This window comes from Neophocaena asiaeorientalis, unplaced genomic scaffold (assembly GCF_003031525.2).
Source record: "Neophocaena asiaeorientalis asiaeorientalis breed wild unplaced genomic scaffold, Neophocaena_asiaeorientalis_V1.1 scaffold42, whole genome shotgun sequence".
NCBI classification, from domain to species: domain Eukaryota; kingdom Metazoa; phylum Chordata; class Mammalia; order Artiodactyla; family Phocoenidae; genus Neophocaena; species Neophocaena asiaeorientalis.
Window position 1 is genome coordinate 107,148 of NW_020172633.1, and position 13,884 is coordinate 121,031.

The 13,884-nt window shown below is 45.3% G+C and overlaps 1 protein-coding gene across 3 annotated transcripts in view; it reads right to left on the reverse strand.

Moving 5' to 3' along the window:
* The window catches only part of KCTD1 (potassium channel tetramerization domain containing 1), a 180,368-nt gene that overhangs the window by 24,148 nt on the left and 142,336 nt on the right, over positions 1 to 13,884 (reverse strand). Inside the window, exon 3 of one of the 3 annotated variants that reach the window (XM_024739373.1) lies at positions 7,326 to 7,761. The exons of the other annotated variants lie outside the window; for them this stretch is intronic. Coding sequence (XP_024595141.1) covers positions 7,671 to 7,761 — 91 coding nt within the window. The 3' untranslated portion in view covers positions 7,326 to 7,670. The remainder of the gene's footprint in view (positions 1 to 7,325; positions 7,762 to 13,884) is intronic. 3 annotated transcript variants of the gene reach the window in all.

A 13,884-nucleotide genomic window follows, 5' to 3' on the forward strand; every position in this document is an offset into this window, starting at 1 on the left:
TGCCACCTCTGGGCCAGGCAGTGAGAAAAATGGAGTCTGTAGGTGGAATCATTCAAGACGAAAGGGGGTGAGAAGCTGGAAGGACTGGACTCCCCGCGTTAGACGAGAAACCCACCGAAGCCCCGGAACCTGCGTTGGCCCGGAACCTCCGCTTCGAGCTCACGCCAGGCTGGGGAGGGCGCGCTCTGCGGACCAGAAGGTGGGAAGGGCGTGGCCTGAAATTGGTGGGAAAACCCTCCCGCCTTCTGCGCGGGGCGGAAGGAGCTGGAGAGGAGGAGGACGGCGGGATCGGGAAGGAAGAACCCGTGGGCACATGAATGCACATTCCTGGCTGCAGTGAAAGGCCCCTGGGAGAAGAAAGAGTCCCTGCGTTTGGGTCAACAAATGTTTGATGTAATAAAAAAGAGACACTGCTGCAGATTTTTGCTAACTTTAAAAGGAGGAGGTTTTGAATTTGTGAAAACAATGCGGAAAGACCGGGTGGTGCCAGTGATCGTAAAGTGGGGTCCTGGGTCGGTTTCGAGATTGAATGTGCTGTGGAAAAGCATTGTTTGGCTAAGCAAATAGAGGGGAACATCGACACAGGCTGTATTTCTTGTGGACATATGAATGGAGTTACAAATCAACTGCAGTGACTTGTAAACTCTGGTGCCTGAAAACTATGTGGAACTGATTACAGTTTGCTAACCTTTGAGAACATTCCTGTTTTTCAACTGACCAAGACCAAGCTTGCTCCGGATGATGTACAGCTGTTTGTTTGTTTTTTTTTTAACACTCATTGAACCTTCCTTCCACAAGTTTTTTTTTTGACATTTATTTTTTAACATTCTACTTTGGACAGTTTCAAACTTTATGCCAAAGCAGAGAAAATAATATAATGAACCCCCATGTGTCCACCCAGCTTCTAAAGCTATCAATTCTTGTCCAGTCTTGTTTCACCTGTACCTCTATGCCTCCCTCTCCCCCTCTGGAGTTTCTAAGTAAATTGCAAACATACTATCTTTTTTTTTTTTGCGGTACGCGGGCCTCTCACTGTTGTGGCCTCTCCCGTTGCGGAGCACAGGCTCCGGACGCACAGGCTCAGCGGCCATGGCTCACGGGCCCAGCCGCTCTGCGGCATGTGGGATCTTCCCGGACCGGGGCACGAATCCGCGTCCCCTGCATCGGCAGGCGGACTCTCAACCACTGCGCCACCAGGGGAGCCCCCATACTATCATTTTTATCTGCAAATATTTCATTAATTAAAAGAATTATAAAGGTTCACTAAAAAATGCATTAACAGATATTAAAATACATTCCGGGCTTTCCTGGTGGCGCAGTGGTTGAGAGTCCGCCTGCCGATGCAGGGGACGCGGATTCGTGCCCCGGTCCGGGAAGATCCCACATGCCGCAGAGCGGCTGGGCCCGTGAGCCATGGCCGCTGAGCCTGTGCGTCCGGAGCCTGTGCTCCGCAACGGGAGAGGCCACAACAGTGAGAGGCCCGCGTACCGCAAAAAAAAAAAAAAAAAAATACATTCCTCTTTTTTGCTTTTTAGTATTAACTCTGTTGACTACTTTTGTTTATGGTGGAAATAATGCAGCCCAAATCTCCAAGGAAATTAAGCTCCTTTTGGTGGAAAGTTAGTCTGCTTCCTCACTGTGGCTCCCCCTCTCCCTGGCATTAAAGAATGGTCTTAAATAAAAGAGAATATAGGGATAGGACCTGACTTACCTGGCTTAATGTGAATCAATCACTGAGAATTTTTTCTTGTGTAGTCATTCATTTAGAGGACCTGGTTTCTCTAATTTACCGTGACTCAGTTCCTTAAGAATTGCTCTTTCCTTTTCTATTGTGTAGTCATTCAGTTATTCATCCATTCTTTCCACCAATATTCACTCAACCTGGCCATGTGAAATACAGGGGACGCAGTGGAGAATAACTGCACTCTTGACTTTTGTGGAATTTAACAGTCTGTGGGGCTGGGAATTGCAGGTCAAGTGCAGTGTGATTGAGTGCACCAGTGGGTAGGCAGAGTGGGCTATGGGAGTACACAGGGAAGAAAAAGAAAGTCCACTGGAGAACCTGAATGATACGCAGAAGTTGGCCAAGTACAGGGGTGGGAGGTAAGGTTAGATAAGAAAGGAGAGGAGTAGGGAAGATACAAACGCTTGAAGCTGGAAAAAAACAGACATGTGATTACTCTCCACTGGGGCCAACTGAAAAATGAGGCTGGGGCAGCAGAAATCAGCTTAAGTCAGATCACAAAGAGCTGTGTAAGCCAGGTCAAGGAGTTTGGATTTGGTTCTGAGGGCGATGGGGACTGATGTCAGGCTATGCTCTCAGCGATGTTAAGGAGAAGAGCTCCTTTAGAAGTGAGACAATCAAAACACTTTATCTGAAATCACAGCTCCTCACAGATGCAGCTTGTAACTTATCCAAGTCCTGCCTCCTTTGCTTTGCTTTCTACTGTGTCATCTGTATAGAGCAGTGCTTCTTAACCCTGGCTGCACAATGGAATCACCTGGGGACCTTTCAAAAAATACAGATGCCCAGTGCCACATATTCTGATGTAATTATTGGTCGGGCTTGGGACCCAAGCATCTGCATCTCTTAAAAAGCTCCCCAAGGAAGTCTAATGAACACCTGAGTTGAGAACCAGTGCAAAGGCGGATGAGCAGAGACACCAGAGAGGAGCAAGTCGACATCGTCGACTGGAGATGCTCTCAGTCAGTCATTCTGTCACTCTGAACTGTCACAGCACTTTTTCTTAAATAGCCAACCACACTTTTAGAGGTGACAATCTCCAGGATGGCCTAGATCAACGTCCCGTTTTACAAATGGAGAATGTAACGCTCTAGGATGCACAGCTGGCTAGACAGAGAGCTGACTAGACAGAGAGCTGGCTGTAAACCCTCCATGCTGCCCCTGGGGGGATGGGCAGAAGACGGTCACATTGAAGGCCATGGAGGACACCCTCCCACGAGTCCACTAATCAGTAGGATGTTACTTTTTTTTTAAATCTGATTTACAGACTACTTTTCTATTGAATAATTTTGTTTTCAGAAGCACTTGTGGCTTCATACTTTTTCATGTCTACTAACTCAAGTTAGTAGATTGCCAACCAAGTTTCTGTCCTAATATATTATACCTAAGGAAGATGGTGAATGAGGTAGAGGGCTGGGTGAAGGTGTGTGTGTTTGTGTTGTGCAGTTGCGTGTGCGTGTGTGTGTGTGTGTGTTTGTAGGTGTGGGTACACAAACGAGAGGTGTGTGGGGAGCTGTCACTGCAGTGGAACCTGGACTCGGAACAGCAGGGAAGGAAGGAGATGGGGACAGAAAAGTCAGCATTGCAACCAGTGGGTCCCCTTCCCTCCTTTCGGCTGAGATGGGACAGGAAGGATACAAAATGGGTGGAAGGGAAGAGAAGTGCTAGGTTGATATCTCAAACTTTTTGCAATGTGAGGGTTCAATAAATTTATTTATATTTTTGGCTGCGTTGGGTCTTCGTTGCTGAGCGCGGGCCTTTCTCTAGTTGCGGCGAGCAGGGTCTTCTCTTGTTGCAGAGCATGGGCTCTAGGAGCGCACGCTCTAGGCACATGCCGCGTAGTTGCAGCACGCAGGCTCAGTAGTCGTGGCGCACGGGCTAAGTTGCTCCGTGGCATGTGGGATCTTCCCGGACCAGGGATCGAGCCCGTGTCTGCTGCATTGGCAGGTGGATTCCTAACCACTGTGCCACCAGGGAAGTCCAAGCATATATTTTTAAATGTCCATAATAAAAAGTTTTTCTTAAAAAAAGGGGGAGATTGGGGCTTCCCAGGTGGCGCAGTGGTTGAGAGTCCGCCTGCCGATGCAGGGGACACGGGTTCGTGCCCCGGTCCGGGAAGATCCCACGTGCCACTGAGCGTCTAGGCCCGTGAGCCATGGCCGCTGAGTCTGCGCGTCTGGAGCCTGTGCTCCGCAACGGGAGAGGCCACAACAGTGAGAGGCCCGCATACAGCAAAAAAAGAAAAAGGGGGGGGGAGATTGCTAAGCTGGGTATTATTATAATGTTAAAAAAAATCACCAGTTAACTTACTGTTATTGAAACCTTACTTATCACACAGCATTTAATTCATTTATAACTGTTAACAAAATTCTAGAAATAGTTCTTTATAGTTTCCAGACTTGGGAAGTTCATCTATATCTCATGAACACAGATAAAAATGAATTCAGAGCTTGTTATAGAAATGGATGGAAGTAATTTAAGAGAAGGAAGAAAATACCTTCTAAGTAAAAGCAAACAGAACAAATTATATCTACTTATGGGGAAGTAGCGTTTCCAGTACCTGTTCCCTGTGGCAACATCATTTTCTTTAATGATACACCGAGCTGAAGAAAGTAGGGGAGAAAGGAAAAGCAAGTTTAAAATATAAGAAAATGTATGAGAGCGCCAACAATTGCGGAACCCGGCGTTTTGGAGAATTGATCGCTGACGGCAATACTGATGACTCAGAGGGAGCCCAGAGCCACGCAGGGGGCTGCTGACCCTCCAAGAATCTCAAGGCTCCTCCCCTGACTCATGGGGAAAGTTGTTTAAATTAGGAGAAATTACATTAACTGCTTACTATGAAAAATGTATTATAATTAACTTGATTTTTTAAAAAACACCAGAATTTACAAAAGTAGCCTTTTTATTCCTACATTTATTGAATGCCGACCATGTTCCTGGTGCTCTGCCAGGCCTCTTCAAATGAACATGATACACTCCTGCTGGGTGCTATGGAAGGACAGAGGACAGGGACCTAGCCAGCCCAGGGCAGGGAGGGAAGGCTTCCTACGGGAGGCAACCCTGTGCTGGGTCTTCAGGATCACCAGGTGTAAGGGGAAGGGCACAGGGCCTTGGAGAAGGGATTTCAGGCAAGAAAGAGCCTGTTGGGTGAGGTGGGCAACACCAACAAGTGAGAAGCATCTCTCTCAAAGGGTCAACCTGAGCAGAGCATGTGAGGGCACAAGAGCTTGGCCGTGGTGCCTTCAGTAATATCTCGGAAGCCCCTGGATGTTCAGCTCTGACTCACAGGCCTGGGTTGGAATCCTGGCTTTACCATCTTCAGGACCAAATCGGTTTGAGTTTTGATTTCTTCATTTGAGGAATGGGATAATACCCTGTCCAAAGAATTTTTACGAGGAATAAATGGATGTCTAATACGAGCTACATTTACCGAGTGTCCACCACATGCAGGGCACAGTACTGAGCCTTCACAACAACTCTGCTAGGTAGACACCATCACCCTCATTTTACAGGTGAAGACACTGCAGCCAGTCCACCAGCGCAGAGGCAGTGGGACTGCAGAGCCCAGCTCAGGGCCACTCCCTTACTGCCCAGTGGTCGCTCTGCCTCTCGGTTAAGCCTGGGCTCCGTAAATGTGGACAGATTTTCATCCTTTGGAGATGACATGCAATGCCCAAACAGAATCCGATGGTATATAAAATCCTGTTGTGCATCTTAAATCGGAAGACTTTTTATTTCTTTGGCTGTGCCCCCGGGCATTCGGGATCTTAGTTCCCAGCCCAGGGAACTTGCGCCCCCTGTGGTGGAAGCACAGAGTCTTAACCACTGGACCACCAGGGAAGTCCCGGAAGACAACTTTTTACATCACCTGGTCCTGCTCTTTGGTTTGAGCAAGTGTCTGTTTTAAGATGATTTCTAGGGCAAAGGGCTACTTTTTAAGGTCAGTCCTGGATCAGAGCATCATGGTGTCCCATGGGAGCCCACTTTGGTATTTTCGGCTCCAGCGGTTTCTGTTTAGGCTTCCCCTTGCTTTCTCTGTGGGCAGGCAAGCCCGCACGTGTGCACCAGTCAGCCCCCCAGGTCACCCCCACCGCTCCCAACGGGCTGTTCTATATTTGGAGGTATTTGTGACACACTTCTTTTTTCTCTTGACTTAAAACTCTAGAATATGTTTTCCATTTTACAGTAATAATTACTATTCAGAGAAAAAATGTTATAAAACATTTTTTGAGTTTGTGTTAGGCACTCTGCTAAAAACTCTATGGATTATCTGCTTTAATCCTCACAGCAATGGTAGAGTATTTACAGGTGATACTTCGATGTTACTGATGGAGAAACTGAGGCGCAGAGCCACCAGGTCACTGCTGAACTATGCAGCCTCCCGTCCTGGAAGAGGGAGGGCCAGCCCAGCCTCGACACTGTCTCCGACTCTCAGTGTCCGTCTGTCCCAGAACACTTGCTCCTTTCCCACTCAGACACCTCCCGCCAACCTTTCTGCATCTTGCAGCTGCACTCCAGTTTTCTCGTTTCCAGTGTCTTGTTACATAAGCAAACCCTTTTGCATGTGTTCCCGTCGAATTTAACTTATTTTTGAGTGACTGTTCTTATTCCTGGGATTCTGAGTGTTAGCAGCCCCAGCTGTTGAAGGAGTGCCTTCCTATATGATGAAACATTCCTGCCTCTTCCATTTGTGCCCTCCATCTCCCTCATAAATGGCATGAACTCAGCCCATCCCCGTGTGGCTGTGCTCTCCCAGCGGCCCCACTCTCTCCACCATACTTTGAGGCTATCAGTAAAAACAGGATGTGGAACGGAGCCCGTCCCTATTTCCTCTGGTATCTCACTAGCCCAGGCTGCTGGGACTGGCTTACAGTACGTCACAGCAGTCCTTTCACATAAAAGCATCCAGTTAACTATATGACACTAGGAGAGGGCTAGGGCGAGCCAGCTGTTTCTATTTTCAATTTAACAATTTTTTTCCTACTTGTAATGGAGCCAGCAAAACAGAAGTTTACAGGGAAGTATTTACATATTTTGCTTAGTACCTAGAAGTGAAAAAACCAGAGGCTTCACACAGCGCTTCATATAAAAAGAAAGAACAAGAAAAATATAATTTACTTAAAGGCGAGGTAAATGCTTTTTGAAAACCTAACAGAAGATGTATGGAAGAAAGTAAGTGAATCTATACTGTCTCCTTTGTACCCCTATCCTGCTACACAGACACACACACACAGACACACACACACACACACACACACACACGTCATTACCGACACCGTTCAAGAGTCTTATGAGTATCATTCAAATACTCAGGAGTATTGAAAGGTGGTTGGATGAATGAAAATGAATTATTCTGTCACTGTATGACTTCAGAGTGACTAGGAGGCTTAAAAACACTTTCAGAAACTAGGCTTTTGAGTTTGAGGTGACAAAGACAAAGGGAGGAGATTTAGCCCCAGGACTGTGAGTTATACCTCCTTAGAAGAAGGAAAGAAAGTTGCTAATTGGACAAGAGTCATGTTTACAGAGCTTCAGAAGGATCTACACATTTGAAAGAATATAAAAAATGTCCACCTACCCTTCTGTTGGAAACACCGTCTAATTGCCTCTTCATGATGTACCTGGTTGGCGTTGTACTCTCAGAAGCTTAAGATTTCGAATTGATGTCGCAAGATTATTTACATAGTCACCAAATCAAAAGTGACATGTGAAAAATATGAAGTTTGTATCAGCTCGTGATTCAAAGACAACATTCTCGGGTGTGTGGGGTTGAGAAATAAGGAAAGTGGCTGTTCACAGCACCTGCCTTTGGCTGTACCACGGTCAACGATGTGCTGTCACAGGTGCGTGTCTTGTGTAACCGTCCACGCCCTTCTGGGGCTCAGGCTTGGTTTACCACAGTTTAAGAATTTACCCAAAGGCATCAAGCCGGTCCATACACTCGCTGGGCGGTAGGTGTATCTATCGATGTTTCTTCCTGTCCCTTCCAACAAAAACCAGAAACAAGCCCTGACCTGCAAAACATTTGAAGAAACAAAAGTATCCCAGCTAATGACAAAAATTTCTCATGTTTCTTCTTCCTTTCTGTGATCATATAGAGAACGGGACAGACTGCAGGAGTCATTTGATAACCATTTGCTTCCCCTATCTTTTGTTCACATAACTTTTCATTTGCAAGTCCTGAGTGAAAGTACACTAAAGCCAAATCTTCTTTTACAAATAACTACTTTCTCGAAGCTTTTAAATCTCCATAAAGGATTACAAATGGGTTCTTCAAGAGCCTGTCAGGACGTGTGTTTGGAAATACAGACTGTGTCGTCACTGTTGGGTTTTTGTGATCGTCACAGATGTCTGCCAGAGTGGAGACCAGAGCTTCATTCACACTGATCATGGCTCCCCAGGTTTGCTTCACTGTTATAACCTTTATTCCAGCCCATTTTAACGTGTCCAACAATCTTCTCTGAATTCCACCCTTCATGCCACCTTATTCCTTCTGTAACGTATCATCAAAATGGTGATGTTGTGATGAAGTACCTTAAGTACCACTAAGATTATGGATCGGCAGGATACACTTAAAAGATCCTTCTTTTTTTCTTTGACATTAACTCTCTTGCACCACTTTGAGACTAGAAAGGTTTTCATTTTTTAGGTAAGCTCTGAAGCCCTCAGGACCTTCTAAGCTGTTTTTTAAAAAAAAAAAAAAAATCAATTTTTGGAGGGTTGGCAGGCACCTAGCCAAGCCCTAATGAGGCTGGGTGGGAGTTATGGAGCACGTTCAGCTCAAATCATGGAAACAGGTCTGGGTGAGTTCAGATTCACCTCTCGGTTACGAAGCCCTCTGAACCTGGTGAGTTCCGCCATTGTTTGAAAGTGGTGGTTAGCTGTTATGCACAGTTGTAATTTATCTTCTGAATATGGGGAACACAATAAGAAAAGTTGCACAGGAGTAAAAATAATCATTACCACCAAAAAAGATAAACAGCAAGGTCATTACTAAGCAAACCGACACATGGCGTTTATGTGGCAGCAGGAAGCCATTATCCAAGTGACTGTGTCATTTCTACTGACACTGAATCTTGATTAGATTCAGACAGTCCAGCAAAAAAACTGTATAATTGTGGGACTGAAGAAAGTTTTGGGGTTTTTTTAAACTTTTTTTTTTTTTTGCAAATGGAACTGCCACCCAATTGGAACTTCTGGGTGTCTGCCTTTGGAGTATGACCACATGAAATGCATACGCCTTGTAAGAGCACAACTGACTTCTCATCCCTCACCACCTCTCACATCCCTCATCCTCCCACCGGGACCACCCTGGGCACATTCAGAATCCACACGTCAAGCATTATGCACCTACTTCAGCTTGCTATTTTGGAGACAAATTGTTGCTACTTTCTATCTCCAGGCACCATGAGAGTAACCATTCAGAAACATAATATTGATAATTCATCAACCTGAGTCAATAAATCCTGCATTTCTAATGAAAAGAAATGGCATTTTAATGGGTTATTTATATACTGATAATAGAACAAACTGGCAGACATGGCAGATGCAGTGAAACTGACTCTTCTAAGACCACAGCTCAAGTTTCAGCAGAGGGCATCTGGGTGTTCAGTGGACCCATAAGGGATCCTTCAGTGTGACTTCCAGAGTTTTAAGTCCTCAGAGTTTACATGCAAATTATAACATCATGTGATTTTGTTTTGAATAAATGCTTCTCTTCAGAAATTAAGGGAGGGGAAGTTTATTTTCTGCATTGGCTTAATAAAAAAGACTCCCCCAACTTGAGAATAACTTGTGCATTGTTTTATTTCAGGCAAGAATACACACAGCATAGACACCTCGCTGTATCCTGCACAGAGAGATACGGAGAGATTTCATCTCTCTGCAAAGTAGACCATAGCAGTCTGGGAAGACGGAATTAAGAGCTATATGGTAGACACAAGCTCTGGGGTGTGATATTCGGCCCACAAAGCTCTCTACGGAGCCAAAATGCGGTTTGTCTTTTGGAAATTCACCTAAAATTAATGTTGGTTCTCATTTGCCATAAAAAAGCTCTCAAACGAAGCACTCAACCAGAATCAGAGTTATGTGACCAACAGAAACTACAGGATTTAAGGAACCAAAGTCATAGGAGATATGTGAGCCGGGTTGTGGAGAATAACATTGTCAATTTTAAGCCCTTCTACTGGAACTGTTCTCGAGAACACAGTAAAGTGGAACATATTTTTCACATATTAACCTTGTAGGAAATTACCAGAATCTTCTACGAAATACCTATGAATTAACTTTTTCGAACAAGTAAATAGGACATATAGTTTATTATCAAAGTACTTCTTGTATGATGAGGCAGGAAACATGAAAGTACAATAACGAACACAGGGCAAAAACAACGCTGGCGTCGTCCAATGACACCATTTATCACGACAGATCGAGATGAGCACAGTCCGTATTATTGTCCCAAGTGCTGAGAATCAAGCCAGAAGCACTAAGAAAAGCCTCGCTCTCACACTGTGTCTCTAGCCACACCACCGCTGTCCCCACCATGCTGCAGGGGGATGCATTGCTGTTTCACTGCCCTTCTCTGCAGATCTGTGGCCCAAACTCAGAGATGCAGGTGGATTGCCTGGATGCCAATGAACACTGCTCATTTCCCTCACATCCTGGGATACAGATGGCGGCCGGAGACAAGGAATCTGCATTCTTTCAAGCATCTGGAGATGATCCGAGGGGCTCAGGGAGGAGATTATCAGTTGGAGGAAAACATTCTGAAGGCAGGTGTCACCCTTCTGTTAATCTGGCTCATTGGTCTCTGGGTTGTGACTGGATTGATTTATTCCCTTCTCCTTACCTTTTCCCTTCAGCGTAATTAACCTAGAAAATTCCTTTCTGGTCTCTGCCTTGAAGGAAAAAGGATGTTAATCTTTGCTGCCCAGATTGGACTAGGCTTGCCGTTACGATCTGACATCACTGTTAGCACCTGATGATTCAAAATGTTTGACCTTCTCACTGCAGCAGCCCTGTGATGGCTGAGCTGCTCCAGGTCAGAACAAAACTCACTCAACTCAACTAAGCAAAACTCATTCAACATTCGACAAATACTTATCAAGCGTTGCCAGGCACAGTTCAAAGCACTGATGACTACTGGTAGATGTATTATTTGTGCTAAAACTTAAAGTGTAAGCTTAGAGGGCATGTTTTAGAAATACATTAAAAATTTTTTAAAAACAATTTTTCTGATTGGTGCAGGCACGTGCGTTTTGTGCAGTGGTGTGAACCTGCGATAGTTTGCTACAGCGCGGGGCACTCAGGTCCACTCTCCAGTAGCAACGGGAAAGGGAGGAGGCCAGCAGAGAGGCGGTGACTAACACATCAGTGGACCTAGACACCCCTAACCTGATTAGCAGCCCTACCTATCCTGGCATCCAGTAGACCACTCTTTCCCGTGGGCACAGCGTGCTGGGGCCGAAGCTGGTCACTGAATGTTGTGCTAATGATTTTCTCTTCACAGGTCAACCCAGTGGCCATCAGCAGGTGGCAAGATCACTGGTCCAAGGCCAACTCTGTCCCTTGCTGTGGGACGACTGTGTGCACTGGACATGGGGGCATGAATAAAAGAGCTTCCTGAAACCCACAGGCAAATAAGAACAAGATTCATTTATCCCATTGCCCAGTCTAAGGCGGTGCTTTGCAGACTTTTTAAAGTCATGACACACATAGAAAATGATAGCACTGCATTTGTATGACACTGGACGGCAGGAGACCAGGCCGGGAGCTCCGGTACCACAGGGGCGGCAGGGCTCACACACGCCCCAGCGCTGACCCAGAGTTAGGTGAAGGCCACCTTGAGAATAAAATAGCTTGAGATATTGTAGATGAGCTGTCCCCTTGGCTAAAGCTCACCTTTAGAACACAGTTCCAGAAGGTGGGAAGATGGACTGCATAGCTGAACACGGGAAGCGTTAGCAAATCCCATGCCCAGGTCCAGACCAATGAAATCAGAAACTTTGTGGGAAGGACCAGGTTGTTTTTTGAATCCCAGATGATTCTAACATGCCCTCAGGATTGAGAAGCATGGCTATAGAAGAATTAAAAAACCAAGGCCCTGGAGTCAGAGTGGGAGTTGGAATCCTGGCTCTTCCCCATTTGCTGAATAAGACTGAACGCGTTGCTGAGCCTCGTAGAGCTGCGTGTTCTTATCTGCAACAGCCCCTCCTATAAATAGCTTATGGTGGCACACGGAATGATATAGGTAACGAGCCCAGTCCAGCTTTAAAGGTAACTTTCTATTTTGAATAGCTTTATTCAATTACTTGACGTTCATTGTTTTGAGGATCTGGCCTCTGGGTACAGAATCTTACCCAGTAATTAATTCATATATCAAGCAAACTTGTGAATGTCCCCTATGCCAGGCCGGATACTAGGTACCAAGAACACAAGGATGAGAACTAAGGAAGAAAGAGTTTTTCAGGAAGAGGGTTTCTAGCTAAGCTGAGGCTGAGTTCTCGGCAAGTGGGAAGTTAATAAGAATCGAGAACGTGACCTACAGTCCTGTCCTGAGTTGTTTCACGCTGAATACCCAGTGTTACTGCTCTGCCATCAAAGGCACCAGCACCATGTGGGGGGCGCAAGGCGGCCCTCACCTTCCTGGTCTAAGGATCAGGCTAAGGGAGCCGCTGGCCTTGTTACTGTTTACCTCCAAGGGGCTCCTGCCCACATTTATTTTAACATCTGTTAACTCTCTACTTTGGTCAACACCAAATCTAACTTCAGTCACCACCAACTGCAAAATTACAGAAAATGTACCAGAAACAATATCACAGTTGGGACTTCCCTGGCGGCGCAATGGCTAAGAATCCACCTGTCAATGCAGGGGACACGGGCTCGATCCCCGGTCCAGGAAGATCCCACATGCCGCGGAGCAACTAAGCCCGCGAGCCACAACTACTGAGCCCGCATGCTGCAACTACTGCAGCCCGCGGGCCTAGAGCCCGTGCTCCACAACAAGAGAAGCCACTGCAATGAGAAGCCTGCGCACCGCAACGAAGAGTAGCCCCTGCTCGCAGCAACGAAGACCCAATGCAGCCAAATAAAGAAATAAATAAAATAAAAAGAAGTGACATTTGAACTGAGTTAATATAAAAAAAAATCATGGTTAATATAACTAGCAAGGTGATCTGAAGATGATGGTCTGGCCTGGAGCTGTTCCACACCCATAGCCCAGACAGTAGACTTCACCCTGTACTTCCCTCCTGCTGAGATGAAGGGTGAACATATGTATTTGCCACACATCAGATAACAGGAGGTGAATCACAGAACTCAGAAGAGGCCGTTGATAAGGTGTGACCTGTGATACTGAAGCAACAACAACCTGTTTCTACATCGACTCTAAAATGTAAACTAGATTTTGTCTTGAAAATGTAGACCAACTAATAAAGATGTATCCTGAAGAAACAAACCATAGAATAAAATTATCTTTAGACTTAACATAGGAAGCAAACTACATCCCAAGGCTATTCATCCTGTTTTATTTTTCTTCCTACTTTACTTACTACCAACTCAAATACTGTTAATTGATTGTTTACTTGTTTATTGTCTGTCCTCTCCTGCCCCCAAGTAAACGACAAGAGAGCAAGGACTTTTGTTGGCCAGTATATGCCCTGGTTGACAAGGAACACAGAATAAATCTGTAGAATGAAAAAAAAGAACATGACAGGGAAAACTACAGGCCAGTACCTGTAATATGGCTGCATTTTTCTTTAAATGATTGTCAAAGATAAGACTTGATGAGCTAGATTACTTTAAAAGCTAGGCCCATGTTGTGCCCAAGTGGCAAAGAAAGTTTGCTGAATCTGCCAGCAATGCAGCCTAAGTTACTGAAGCTGGACTTTCAACACTAAACAGAAAATTCAGTTTCATCGTTTTGAAGGAAAAAAAAAAAAGTCTTTTGAAGCTGGTTTCATTTACTCTTTGCCTATATAAGTGAGGAGCAGTTTTGGAAAAGCATTGTTGTAAGATGAAAAGAAGAAACAGAGCAGAGGAAAACTTGTCCCTATAATCCTGGAGAAAACTTTCCATTTTTCATTGGCCAAGTGCTTTTCCTCCTTTTAATCCCTCCGTAAACTAATATTCTTTTTTTT